The sequence below is a fragment of the Mauremys mutica genome, chromosome 1 (genome assembly GCF_020497125.1).
Source record: "Mauremys mutica isolate MM-2020 ecotype Southern chromosome 1, ASM2049712v1, whole genome shotgun sequence".
Lineage (NCBI taxonomy): Eukaryota > Metazoa > Chordata > Testudines > Geoemydidae > Mauremys > Mauremys mutica.
Genome location: NC_059072.1, coordinates 283,898,482 through 283,913,156, shown reverse-complemented (window position 1 = coordinate 283,913,156; position 14,675 = coordinate 283,898,482). Strand labels below are relative to the sequence as shown.

The window sequence follows — 14,675 nt, the reverse complement described above, 5'->3', positions numbered from 1 at the left end:
GAACCATCATCCAATTGGAACAAAAATTTCTCTAACATTTCATTTAAACTGGCATGTTTCAATGCCAAATAACTACAACCAAACAATATTTTCAAGACATGTCTCTCTTACATCTGTACTTAATTGGCATTATTTGGCTTCAAATAATGTGTCTCAGATATCAACTTACTTGTGTTGTCAGAGTAAATGGCATCTTTTCCAAACATATAGAGTTCTCCATCTTTTGAAATGACAGAACTGCTCCCATTATTGCATGCTGTATATACGACAATCTTTCCTTCCATTTTAATGATCTTTTTAGGCTTATAGGGTTTTGACTGACGTCTGCTTTTAGCTTTAAAAGAAAAGGCATTTTACAAATATTTTTCACCAGAAAGTGAGGGCAAAAAGAAAATAAGCTTTTCACCAGCTAAACTATGAACATTTGTTTCATAATACAATAATGTTTCCTTAGACTATGCCTACAAAAATCTGCTTGCTGATTCTCTCACTGAAAGTAATCTTTTGGTTAGTTTTTTTAAAATACCATTAACTTTTTCATCATTAATAGAATGGTAGGCAAGCAAAATTTGCGTCCAGGCCAGGGGTTGGCAACCTCTGGCACGCAGCTCGCCAGGGTAAGGCTGAAATATTTTCATGACGACTCTGCAAGGCTTCTTTAGTTGGTTCGTTTATACTCAATATAACAATAAGTGATCCTAAAAAGCAATAATTGCTCACAAAAGTTTTTTGTTTGAAACCAAAAAGATGCATAAGCAAAATCTGAAGTCATTTGTATCTCAGTAAGTCTGCGGACCAAATTTTTATTTAAAGATCTTGATTTAAACGTTTTTAAATCCTCCAGTAATCTATCCGATCAAGACATGATCATGTTCCCATTTAAGTCTCATTAAGCTTCAAAAGAAGCCACAATATTAACTTCCCTAATAGTTGCGCTAATTCTATCAATATTTTAGCTAAAACTGTAACATGATTAAGCCCCAATGAAAGCCAACTGACAATGATATTACTGTTAAGATTTCCTGTAATTGTTCAGAAACCCTAGAAATTGCAAGTAAATTTTAAATAATCTGTCCTATTTTACATCATAAATATGTATCTACTTATTTTAAAAGCTTCCTCTGGACACATTCAGCAAAATCAAGGTTGCAATTGCAGTTTAGTTTTAAACCTCTTACTGTCTCCTAACTTTGCCACCAGAGTTTTGGGGCCCCTTTCTGATGCCACCTGAACCACAAAGGAAAATGTTTGGGACTCTTAATCCCACCAAATCCACTGGACCCCCCCACTTGGAAACCCTGCAAGGGGGGCAGGTCGCAGAGCCTGGCTCCAACCCATGCTCAATATCTACACTACAATTTTTAGCCATGCAGCCTAAGCCATGAAAGCCTGAATCAACTGACCTGGGCTCTTAGACTCGGTGCCACAGGTTTTTTTTCACTGCAGTATAGAGGTACCACAAACACACAACTCGACAATGCCATTTTGAGAGAGTCACCATTCAGACTAGAACTAGACTACGGCCATGTCCACACTGCACTTCCATGGTTAAAACTTTTGTTGTTCAGGGGTGTGAAAAAACCACACCCCTGAACAACAAAAGTTTTAGTAACGGAAAGCACCGGTGCAGACAGTGCTTCGTCGACGGGACCCGCTCTCTCGTCAAAGCTACCACCCCTCACTGGGGGTGGTTTTATTTGGTCACCGGGAAACCTCTCTCCCAGCGACAAAGAGCAGCTACTCTGCTTCCCTTACAATGGCACGGTGGCAGCAGCACAGCTGCACCGTTGTTAAGTGTGTAGTGTAGACAGCCTAAGTTTGCATAGTCAGAACAGATGATCTTAGCAGCTGCTCTTTGAATGGACCGTAGACAGTCAGATGGGTGGCAGAAGGCCAAAAGGTATTCTTCTGTACTCAGTCATCTAGCACACTTCTTGGATCTGAAAATTAAAACTGTTTACACTGTTCCTTTATTAATCAATAACCTAGCAACCTCTGTTTAGAAATGTAATTTCACTATTGCTTTATTATGGAAGTGCAGTAGTGACTTCACAGTTAAGGTGAGCAAAACTTTGCTTTAAAAGGAATACAAATAGATTTATTTGAAAATAGCTAAGCCACATCAGAGTATGGGTCAGACTTTGTGGTACTAACCCTAGATCACTAACCCTAGTTTGAACTCCCATGAGGCATAGGAAATATGAAAACAATTTGTATGCATGCAAATTTTAGATTTTGAAGATTTATGGTTTAAACAGGAAGGGCTTCCCAATGTTACCTAGAACAGAGCTGGTGCTCCATTATACTACTATATGATTCCTGGAGTTCTACACATGGATCAGCAGCATAAAAGGCTCAGGGAGGTGGTAAGTAACCCATTCATCTCAATGAGAAGTTCTCTGCTGAAAGAATATCACATGGAGAGGAGTACAGCCTGAAACCATAGTTCTGAGACATGTGAACTATTCCAGTCTTGTCAGTGAGTATTCCCTTCCCACCTCACGAGTGCTGAAGAGTTTTGATAAGATACCAAGCTTACCCATTTTTTCAGCTCCTAATTTGAGTCTCAGTGTATTCTTGGTGCATGTTCCAAGCATGCCTGTTTAAACTCCTCACCCAGAGGGACAGGACTTACCCAGATCTTGACTCACACAGAGGGAAGGGCTAGGGAGAGAGGTAGACACCCCAAGAAAGGCAAGACCCCCGCCCCTCAGAACTTGGCTCACATGAGGGGTCAAGGGCGGGAGGGAAGACCCCTAGATCGGTAGAACCCCGCAGATGCTGGTACACACATGGGGCAGGGATCAGACCACGGGTGGGGGTGCAGGGACCCCCCGAACCCAACACATGTGGGGGGAAGGAGAGGGGGACTCAGACCACCCCATATAGACAAGTCCCTTTCAGAACCTGGCTTACAAGGCGAGGAGGAGCGGAAACGGATAGGCAGATTACACCCCTAATCAACAGCATCCTAATCCCTCCCCTAATCAAACCTGCCATCTTCTCTGTTCCAATACAATTCCAAATCAACACTCCAACTCCTAGTCCAGTGGACCTTCACTGCACTCTGTCAAGCACCAGTGATCCCAGGATGACTTTCTGATGGTTTGCAGAAGTTAATGGAAGGTTAAGCTTCTGGGATCTCTTGGAGAGTATATCTACACTTGGAGCTGCGGGTGTGATTCTCACTTCAAGTAGACTCACACTAGCCCTCATTGAGATAGCACGCAAAAAATAGTATAGCCTCGGTAGCACAAGAAGTGTTAGAGGCAGCGCAGCCACAGACCCACATGAGCACAGTGAGTATGCATTCAGCACAGCTAGCCCATGCCACCACTCACTGTTGCCCAATGTACTCTAGCTACACTACTGTTTTTAGTGTGCTAGCTCAATGAGAGCTAGCACAAGCATGTCTACGTGAGCTCTGAATCACAACCAAAGCTCCAAGTGTAGACATACCCTGAGGGTCTCTTAAGGGCTGGGATCAAAGAAGCCAGTGTTAAGGTTGTGTAGGAAGTGTCTCTTAATTCTACATTTCCTTGTTTTCCAACATTTGTGCATTAGGTAACATGAATATTCAAGGAGTCCAGTGGCACCTTAATGACTAACATGCTTGTGAACATCGCTTTTTATGTTTGCTGCTGGGTTCAAACACAAACTTGTGTTTACTTGCAGATAACACTGGTCTACAATTTTTGAGAAGTCATCTGCTTCAGAGATAAAATGTGCTATTTATTATGTATTTTGATGTGCTGAATTCAAATATGACAATTAAAACAACTGATTGGCTACTGTTTCTAAGATATTTAAGTTTTTATATTTTATGTCTATGTATATTGTGTAGATAGTAGAGTTTTAATCATAAATTGTAAACCTAGGTCTTTTCATGTGTTTATGGTTGCTTTACATGATAATATTTCACCTGTCCTGTTTATGTAACACTTTAAAAATCAGCAAAAGGGTTATCTAACTAAAATTTATTATGAAACGAAAGGCAAAAAACTATTATGTACATAGTTTAGTCCTATTCAGTGTCTACTCGGCGCTTCTTGGCTTGTCTCTTGTATTCATTAAATGGAGCATCTCTTGTCACTGTCCAGCAATAGTCTGCAAGCATTGATGGGCTCCATTTGCCCTGATAGCGTTTCTCCATTGTTGCAATGTCCTGGTGAAATCGCTCACCGTGCTCGTCGCTCACTGCTCCGCAGTTCGGTGGGAAAAAATCTAGATGAGAGTGCAAAAAATGTATCTTTAGCCACATGTTGCAACCAAGGCTTTTGTATGCCTTGAGGAGGTTTTCCACCAACAACCTGTAGTTGTCTGCCTTCTTGTTTCCGAGAAAATTTATTGCCACTAACTGGAAGGCTTTCCATGCCATCTTTTCCTTTCCACGCAGTGCATGGTCAAATGCATCATCTCGAAGAAGTTCACAAATCTGAGGACCAACAAAGACACCTTCCTTTATCTTAGCTTCACTTAACCTTGGAAATTTTCCACGGAGGTACTTGAAAGCTGCTTGTGTTTTGTCAATGGCCTTGACAAAGTTCTTCATCAGACCCAGCTTGATGTGTAAGGGTGGTAACAAAATCTTCCTTCATTCAACAGGTGGTGGATGCTGAACACTTTTCCTCCCAGGCTCCAATGACTGTCGGAGTGGCCAATCTTTCTTGATGTAGTGGGAATCTCTTGCACGACTATCCCATTTGCAGAGAAAACAGCAGTACTTTGTGTATCCAGTCTGCAGACCAAACAAGAGAGCAAGAACCTTCAAATCGCCACAAAGCTGCCACTGATGTTGGTCATAGTTTATGCACCTCAAAAGTTGTTTCATGTTGTCATAGGTTTCCTTCATATGGACTGCATGACCAACTGGAATTGATGGCAAAACATTGCCATTATGCAGTAAAACAGCTTTAAAACTTGTCTTCGATGAATCAATGAACAGTCTCCACTCATCTGGATCATGAACGATGTTGAGGGCTGCCATCACACCATCGATGTTGTTGCAGGCTACAAGATCACCTTCCATGAAGAAGAATGGGACAAGATCCTTTTGATGGTCACGGAACATGGAAACCCTAACATCACCTGCCAGGAGATTCCACTGCTGTAGTCTGGAGCCCAACAGCTCTGCCTTACTCTTGGATAGTTCCAAATCTCTGACAAGGTCATTCAGTTCACCTTGTGTTATGAGGTGTGGTTCAGAGGAGGAGGATGGGAGAAAATGTTGTTCCTGTGACACTGATGGTTCAGGACCAGAAGTTTCACCCTCTTCCTCTTCCTTGTCTGACTCAAGTGAGAATGATTCTGGTGCATCAGGAACCGGCAGTCCTTCTCCGTGGGGTACTGGGCGTATAGCTGATGGAATGTTTGGATAATGCACAGTCCACTTTTTCTTCTTTGACACACCTTTCCCAACTGGAGGCACCATGCAGAAGTAACAATTGCTGGTATGATCTGTTGGCTCTCTCCAAATCATTGGCACTGCAAAAGGCATAGATTTCCTTTTCCTGTTCAACCACTGGCGAAGATTTGTTGCACAAGTGTTGCAGCATGTGTGTGGGGCCCACCTCTTGTCCTGATCTCCAATTTTGCAGCCAAAATAAAGGTGATAGGCTTTCTTAACCATAGTGGTTATACTGCGCTTTTGTGATGCAAAAGTCACTTCACCACAAACATAGCAGAAGTTATCTGCACTGTTCACACAAGTACGAGGCATCTCTGCTCACTTTGGCTAAACAGAAATGTGTCCCTTTGCAAAATCAAACACTGACAAATAAGAGCACCACACTGTATGATTTCTAGAGCTGATATAGGGCAATTTGTTCAGCAGAGTGATGTAAGCTTTGTTATGATTGCATCATCCATGACTTCTAGGAATAACATGATGCAATTCATATCATGTATGATGCAATACCAGCTTCAGATTGCATCATTCATTGTTTTGCCTAAAAAGCAAGTACTGTCCAAACCCAGTCATAGATTTATTCATAGATCCAGTCAAAGATGTATTTTAGTCATTTCTGGTTTAAATTGAGATCCCTTCCCTTTATAACTCACTTATCCTCCGCTATTCCCAAGTCAAGGGTCGTATATACTGACCCAATAGCATAACTTGAAAACTAGAGCCAATCAACAATTTTAAGCATCATTTTCGTTCTCAGTGACCCAGAATTAGTAAAGTTTGACTACATTTATTTCAGAAGCATTTTGCCTGTAGAACAGTGTAATGTGCATAAGCATGTTGATGATATGCTCGTGGATTGCTCTAGTAGCCTACCCATTTTTCCTTTCACACCTTAAGGACTGGTTAATATTGATTGTACTGGTATAATTTACAAGTACCAATTCTATATCAAGCCATTGATAATACAATAGTAAAACCTACTTGATTCACCATCCTCTCCTTTACTAGCAGAGCCTGTAAAGAATATACTTCCATCCTCTGCAACAAGTAAGGCATGCGAACCATCATGTCCGACTGAGAACTGGATAATCTTTGGAGATTTCGTGATAGGCAGCTCAACCCATTTTCCTGCTGAAGGACCACCTTGTTTGATTCCCAGGCTCTGATATTTGCCAGTGTAATAAATCTGAAAGAAAAAAAGTTATACTGTTCTATCATGTCATAATACTTAAAATGAAACAATAATTGAATCTAATAAAAGCAAGATTCAAAATAAAGGGGTTCAAGGATTTTTCCCATTTGATGATTTAATGATAAATAAGTTAAAAATTAGTCTTAATAATGACCTTAGAAAAGTTTACTATAAATGACAACCAAAACTGGACATATTTTGAGATACGACCTAAGCAAGATGAACTAGAACATAACAGAAACATGCATTTTTCCCCCAAGATACTCTATGCCATAGCGCTCTTCCTTTGTTTGCTCAAAAAAAACTTTTGATAGTTAATTATGCATTAATGCACCCAAAACTACATGAGGATTCATTTGATTACAGGAGCAGATTAACAGAAAGCATGGTTACAAAGCAAAAAGGACCAAGGAAAACCAAAATTAAAAAAACAACACATTCTTTAACTCATCCAGTTACTCAACATGTCAGTACAGTGTTTCTCAAACTTGGGATGCCACTTGTGTAGGGAAAGCCCCTGGCAGGCTGGGCCGGTTTGTTTACCTGCCACGTCCGCAGGTCCAACCGATCGTGCCTCCTATTGGCCGTGGTTTGCTGCTCTGGGCCAATGGGAGCTGATGGAAGCAACACGGGCCGAGGGACATACTGGCTGCCACTTCCAGCAGCTCCCATTGGCCTAGAGCAGCGAACCGCAGCCAATGGGAGCTGCGATCGGTTGGACCTGCAGACGTGGCAGGTAAACAAACCAGCCCGGCCCACCAGGGGCTTTCCCTACACAAGCAGCATCCCAAGTTTGGGAAACACTGTGTCAGTACATAATGTACTTTTGGTACTTAGTGTCATGATCTGGTACAAGGCACATGCTAAAACACTGGTAAAATGAGTTAAATTAAGAAGTGTCAGTCTGAACATTGCTTTTAAAAAAATATGAATTTATACATCATCCAATACCAAAAACTCTCTCTTTTTAGGGCAATCTTGTAAATAAAAAGGAACATAGGACAGAACAAGAAGCAATGGTCTCAACTTGCAGTGGGGGAGGTCTAGGTGGGATATTAGGAAAAACTATTTCACTAGGAGGGTGGTGAAGCACTGGAATGGGTTACCTAGGGAGGTGGTGGAATCTCCATTCTTAGAGGTTTTTAAGGCCCCGTTTGACAAAGCCCTGGCTGGGATTATTTAGTTGGTGTGGGTCCTGCTTTGAGCGGGGGGGTTGGACTTGATGACATCCTGAGGTCTCTTCCAACACTAATCTCCTATTTTAAGAACTGCAATACCAATATCAGATCACTGTTGCATCTGGTCCCAGTAGCCTCTCTGCAGCAATAACCAGTACCAAGTTACAAGAGACCTTACAGTGCACAATTATGAAATAACCTGCCCACAGAGGATGTTTCTTCTTAAACCCCATCAACTTAGTTATTGGCTTATGCTACAATACACAGAAGTACATTAAGAAATATATCCTATGTAATGTACTCTTATCCATATCTGAATCTCTGAGTACTTCCCACGCAATTAGTGGTCACTTAAGCTGTCTATCCTGTGCCACTCTTCACATATCCTCTGCGTTGTTAAGTCTCATAGGTTTTCCCTCTGAGTTGCACTCAGTGGAGGGATTCTTTCAATCCACCTGTTTTGCATGTTCCTCTGGCTGCTCAATAGCACACCCATCATGGCAGATAATCTGGCTTTATTCTTTACACATGTCCCATACATTTCCATCATCTTTTCTGGATAACTTTGGCCTAAAGAGTTGTTGAACTCTGACAAATCTTGGCATTTGTTATAAACTCATTCCATTTATTAAACTAGTATTTTTGAGGCATTTTGCTTTGGAAGGCATTTAAATGTCTGTCTGTAGATTTAGTGGATTTCCAGCTTTTATACGCACATGTCAGGCCTGAAATATCCATATGTCTATTCCACCAAGCTTTGGTCTTCAATATCTTATGGGAATTAATTCCACAGATTAAATTCATTCTACCTAAGTATTTACTTTTTTCCTTTCAGACTCTCATACTACCTCTTGAGGCAGCAGATTCTGAAGCAGTTTTGCAGTACTTTTGGCCACTTCTTTGAGACAGCGTTGCAGGCATCACACCCTTTAGCTAAGTGCCATTCTTAGTGGCATAGACAGTTCCTTTACAGACTCACCTGAATCACGGAACATCAAAAGGCAAGAGGAAGTAACAGTTATTTACTGTAACTGCCGTTTTTTTGAGATGTGATGCAAACATGTATTCAACTTAGGTATGCACATACCTAGCACACTGGAGCTGGACAGTTCCTGTAGAGGTGCAGCACTCTCAAGTCCTGGCTGTGGCTCCTCCCCTGGCTATATGAGGTGACACTGCCCCAACACCCCACTCAGTTCCTCTGCACTAAAAGCTCAAGAGTAGACTATGATGCAGAGGGGATGGAGAGTGGGTCATGGAATACACATCTGCATCACATCTCCAAGAACCACAGTTACAGTAAGTAACCGTTCCTCCTTCTTGGAGTTGATGCAGATGTATACTCCACTTAGGGCTTGTCTACACTTACAGGGGGATCGATGCGCAGCAATAGATGCATCGGCAGTAGGTTTAGAAGATCTGTTAAATAGGCCGCTGATAGCTCTCCCGTCGACTCCTGTACTCCACCAGATTGAGAAGAGTAAGGGGAGTCAACGGGAGAGCATCTCCCGTCCACATCACGTAGCGTGGACTCCACAGTAAGTAGATCTAAGCTATGTTAACTTGAGTTACGCTATTCACGTAACTCAAATTGCGTAGCTTAGACTGACTTTTCCCTGTAGTGTAGACAAGGCCTCAGTTCACTCACAAGCAATATGGAAATGTCACTGAGGACCACTATAGGTGTTGCTTGTGCTCTCGTCGAATGAGTTTGTATCTGCTGAGAAGGCATAGCTGAAGCTCTCATACACAGTCTTGGTACAAGATATTATCCATCTAGAGATCGTCTGTGCAGAGACCCCTTTCCCTTTTGTGAAGTCCACATATGAAACGAACAGGTGATGCAAAGTATGAAACAGTTCGGTCCTGTGCAGATGAAAGGTTAGATACTGTTTGACATCCAACATATGGAGATGCTGTTTCTCTGGAAAGGAATGTGTCTTAGGGATAAAAAAAAAACAGATAAATATACTGCCTGATTCAGATGAAACTCAGATCACCCTGGAAAAAACTTTGGCTGTGGCCAAAGCATTATTTGCCCTTGAAGAAATGCATGTAAGAAGGGCCCACCATCGGGACCTGCAACTGACCCAGCCTCCTTGCAGATGTAATGGTTATCAAGAATGCAGTTTTTGGAGACAGGAGGGGCAGTGGACAGGATGCAAGCAGCTCAAATGAGGGCCAATTAGAGCCACCAGAACTGCATTTGGGTCCCACAACAGGACTGGCTCTCGGACTTGACGATGTAAGTGGAAAAGCCCTTTCAGAAATCTTAGTCACCGTGGCATCGGAAATAACTGATTTCTCCTAAATAATGGGATGAAACATTGATATTGCTGCCAAACACACTCTCAGTGAACTGAGGGTAAGGCCTGATTTCTAAAGATGTAGTAGATACTCCAAGTCCCTGTTGATTGGGTCCCACAGACAAAGAACAGCACCAAGAACCTCTTCCACTTCACTAAGTAGGCTCTCCTAGTGGAGGACTTCCTACTGTTGAGTTGGACTTGCTGGACAGCCGCCAAGCACTACTCTACCTCTTCATTCAGCTATGCAGCAGCCACGCCATGAGGTGCGTGGAGCTGATCACAGGATGGAGGGTGTGGCCATGGTTCTGAGTGAGCAGGTCAGGATGGAGAGGAAGCAGTATGGGAGCCTGAACAAGGAGGTATGTGAACCAGCGCTGTTTCAGCCACACTGGAGCAATTAGGATGAGCTTGCCCCAATCCACCTTGAGCTTGAGGATAACCAGAGGAATGATCAGAATCAGAATAGGGAGAAAGGTGTACAACAGAGTTGACTATGTGCTACATTGGAAAGCATCAGAGGGAGCCCAGGCCGAGCCTCCACCCCCACCCCAGAACAGAATAGGCAACACTTTCTGTTTTTCCTCATCACAAACAGATCAATCGTGGGGATATCCCACATCGCAAAGACAACCTGGAGGTCTCTCGCTGTCAGGGACCACTCATGGCTCATGGAGAAAAACCTACTGAAATGGTTCGCAAGACAATTCTGCATCTCCAGCAAGTGGACTGCTACAGCAGTGATGTCTTCTTCAATGCAGAAATGCCCCAGGTAGATGGCCTCTGGGCAGAGTAACCTGGAAAGTGCTCCTCCTTGTTTTTTCACATAGTACATCACAGTGGTATTATCGGGGAGTATGTGAACCACTGTGTGTCTGATACGGTCCCGGAAGGGACAATATACATTGTGGATGGCCCAAATGTTGATATGAAGTGAGGTTTCCTGTTCCAACCCCAGGCTCTGCACACACTGAGTCCAGATGCATCCTCCCCCCCGCAACCCAAAAGGGAGGCATCAGTCACCAATAGCTTGGTTGGAGAGGGCTGAGTGAAGGGGACTCCTCAGTACACATTGCTCAGGGATGCCAAACAGCTCAAGGGGTCTAGGACTAGTGGAGGAACACAAACCAATCTATCCAGAGAATGTAAGGCAGGGCTGTCAAGGTTCCTTCCCCACTCTGAACTCTAGGGTACAGATGTGGGGACCTGCATGGACACTTCTAAGCTTAATTACCAGCTTAGATCTGGTATCGCTGCCACCATCCAGATCCCTCCATCTGGAACTCCCCCTTTCCCCCCAAAACCTTCCCCTCCCAGGGTAGCCTTGAGAGACTTCACCAATTTCCTGGTGAACACAGATCCAAACCCCTTGGATCTTAAAACAAGGAGAAATTAACCATCCCCCCTCCTTTCTCCCACCAACTCCTGGTGGATCCAGATCCAACCCCCTTGGATCTAAAAACAAGGAAAAATCAATAAGGTACTAAGAAAAAGGCTTTTAAATTAAAGAAAAGAAAGGTAAAAGAAAACCCTCTGGAAGAGATTAGCATACCGGCTACTCTCACTGACAACAGATTCAAAACACAGAGGATGTTCCCCTGGACACAAATTTAGTTACCAAAAAAAAAAAACCACCTAAATTTGATAATTCCCTTAATGGTATCAAGACAAGTTACAAAGAAAATAAACATAAACCTATTTATCCCTTTCTAAAACTTACTACTTTGATAAGAGGCTGGTTCCTTGATCTTTTTCACTCCGGCAGAAACTGAAACTCTAAACAAAGGAAAACTTCCCTCCTTCCTTTTGAAGCATCTTGTTCCCCCATTGGTTCCTCTGGTCAGGTGTCAGCTAGGCTAGGGGAACTCCTTAACCCTTACAGGTAAAAGAGGCATTAACCCTTAACTATCTGTTTATGACAAGGGCAGTAGACCATCCTGAGACCACATACGAAGAGGGTGAAGGGACAACTTGGCAAACTAGACCACCTACGTCCCAATGGGCTCAGAGACATCCTAACTGTCGTGGAGGGCTGATATTGCAGACCGATGCAGAGCTGTTGAATTGTCTGGAAGCAGCTGGTTGGAGGAACGTTCTCGACCTCATGAAATCTAACAGGGCCCCAGTGAACTCAATTTTCTGAGTGGGAGCAAACTATGACTTTCTGGCATTTAAAATGAGCCCCAGTTGGTACAGCACAGACAACGTGATGGTGACGCTGGCAAGAACCTCCTCTCTAGAGCCGCCCCTCAGTAACCAATTGTTGAGGCACAGGGAAATATGGATTTCTTTCCTCCTGAGATATGCCATGATCACAGCAATGTATTTAGTGAAAAGTCGGGGGCAGAAAAGAGGCTAAATGTTCTTCTACCACAAATGAAGAAAATTTCCTGTGGCTCATTAGAATCGCCATATGAGAGTAAGCATCCTGTGATCCAGAGCAGCTAACCAATCATTCTGAGACAGCCCGGGAAGAAAGCCAATAGAGTGACTATGCTGAATTTCATGTATTTGATGAATATGTTGAGGCTGCAAAAGTCAACAATAGGTCTTATCCCACCCTTGGGTTTTGGTATCAAGAAGTACCAGGAGTACAAGCCGTGGCCCCGGTGTTCTAGCAGAACTTCCTCCACCGCTCCCAATGTCAGCAGAGGGCTGACTTGCTTAATGAGCAGTGTTTTGTGACACGGGTCCCTGAAGAGGAATAGGGGGATATGGAGGGCATGTGGAGAGGAACTGAATGGCATAGCCCATCTGACAGTGTCTAGAACATAGCTGTCAGATGTAATCAAGACCCATGCATTGTAAAAATGGGACAGTTTGTCCCCAAAGGGACATGGGAATGACGAGGATAGAGCAATAATTAGAACAGTGCATCAACCCAAGTATCTGCCACGGAAGTATGTGCGGATCAACTGTAGCGGGACCACAGAGGGTCCCAGTACCAAGGTCCCCTGTACTGATTCGGGTAGCATACCCATCCCAGCCACCAGGAGAGAAGCATCTTGGGTACAGTGCCAAGGGGCCAAATGATTGGTGGTAAACTCCTTTGGAGGGGCTATCGAAGGTACTTGACTTGTAAAATCTTGGACCAGCAACAAGGATGGGCCCGAAAGGCAATTCCGCCAGTCTGGTACTTTGATGCAGTAGATACAGTTGGTACAGCCTCGCCCTTGTTGGTACTGGATCAAAGGACATTCGGAGGCCAGAACGGAAACAATGGTATTGGGGTTATGACCTCTCTACTCGGTACTGGGAAGGGTCAAAGGTACCTGCGCCATCATGCACACCAGAGCCAGCCCTTCATCAGTCTGTGCTCTTTCTGGGGGAGGCAGAGGAGTTGCCCCACAACCTGGAGCCATCATAACTGGTCTTATAAGTCCTCTTCCTTGGCAAGACGACAGAGAAAGGCTCCTGAGCCTCTTCAGAGAGGTACCTGCCCCAGAACAAGAGACAGCAGCGATCTCCAAGCCCAAGGGTGCTCTCCGAGTCAAGGAGAGTCTCAGTACCAAATCATGTCACATGGCCTGTTCAAGCAGGTTCAAACTACCTCACCAAAACCAGAACTCTGATCTTAGGGAAATAAAATATCTCCCTAAACTGTACAATATGAACAGGAGTGAAAAAAAACTAAACAGTTGTCCAAACTGGGAAAATCAAAATAGGTAATACACAAGGTCAGACAAACAGTAACCAAGATAAAATGGTTTTCCCCAGCTGACTTTTCCAGTTAGCCCACAGACATCAGCTAATATGCAGTATATCTCTGAGGAAAGTGAAAATAGGAAGGTTAGCTCAGCTCAGTGGAAACTAACCACGAGGAATAGGCTTAAGCCAACTGAGGGTACAAGAGAAAGCATCAGGTTTAAACTCTAAATATACAGCAAGTTCTGTTAAGAACTTGTGGAGAACCACACAGCATAAAGAAAGTTTGCAGAAGTATCTAGTGTTTGCAGATAAAAAAATTAAACACATAACTGCTTATTTGCACAAGACTTAAACCTCACAATAAGGTTGATTTTAGACATACAATTTGAACTAAATTGTTCTCATGGAGTTCCTCAGGATTCCCATTTAAAAATACCAGTCTCTTTAAAAGTTAGTATTCCAACAAAAAATCTGCATTGATATTGCTTCCTTAAAAGGGCACTGACAAGGTACCAAAAATTGAACTATTCACATTGAAATCCATTTTGAGTTACTAAATTTTATAAATTATTAAGTAACCAAAAAAGCTTTTTAAAACTGAAGAGAATTTTTCAAATTTAATTCACTTTTCACCATCTGTGGTATTTCTTTTCTACACTTCATCCAATTTGGATTGAAGATAAACTGATCACTGTGATACCGCACAAGAACTAAAAAGTAAAACTATTTAAAGTAGTGTATGGAATTCCACCATTACAAAACTGTTTAAAAATCCTATCTATAAAAAACCTGCTTTCATTCACATGTAAAAAAGATTAATGAAAACATGTCTAAGCTTATTGAGTGAGACTCACCACTCCAGAAAACATTTGGACAAAGCTCTGCTAACCAATTTAGTGGTGAAAAGGACATTACACAGACCTTCCACACTGGGAAGCATTTGA

At 42.8% G+C, this 14,675-nt stretch overlaps 1 protein-coding gene across 5 annotated transcripts in view; it reads right to left on the bottom strand.

Moving 5' to 3' along the window:
• The window catches only part of MYCBP2 (MYC binding protein 2), a 415,400-nt gene that overhangs the window by 308,661 nt on the left and 92,064 nt on the right, over positions 1-14,675 (bottom strand). For all 5 annotated transcript variants that reach the window (XM_045011267.1, XM_045011270.1, XM_045011275.1 and 2 more), the window contains 2 exons: positions 6,389-6,593; positions 170-334 (listed from right to left, as the gene is read on the bottom strand). In XM_045011267.1, coding sequence (XP_044867202.1) covers positions 170-334; positions 6,389-6,593 — 370 coding nt within the window. The remainder of the gene's footprint in view (positions 1-169; positions 335-6,388; positions 6,594-14,675) is intronic.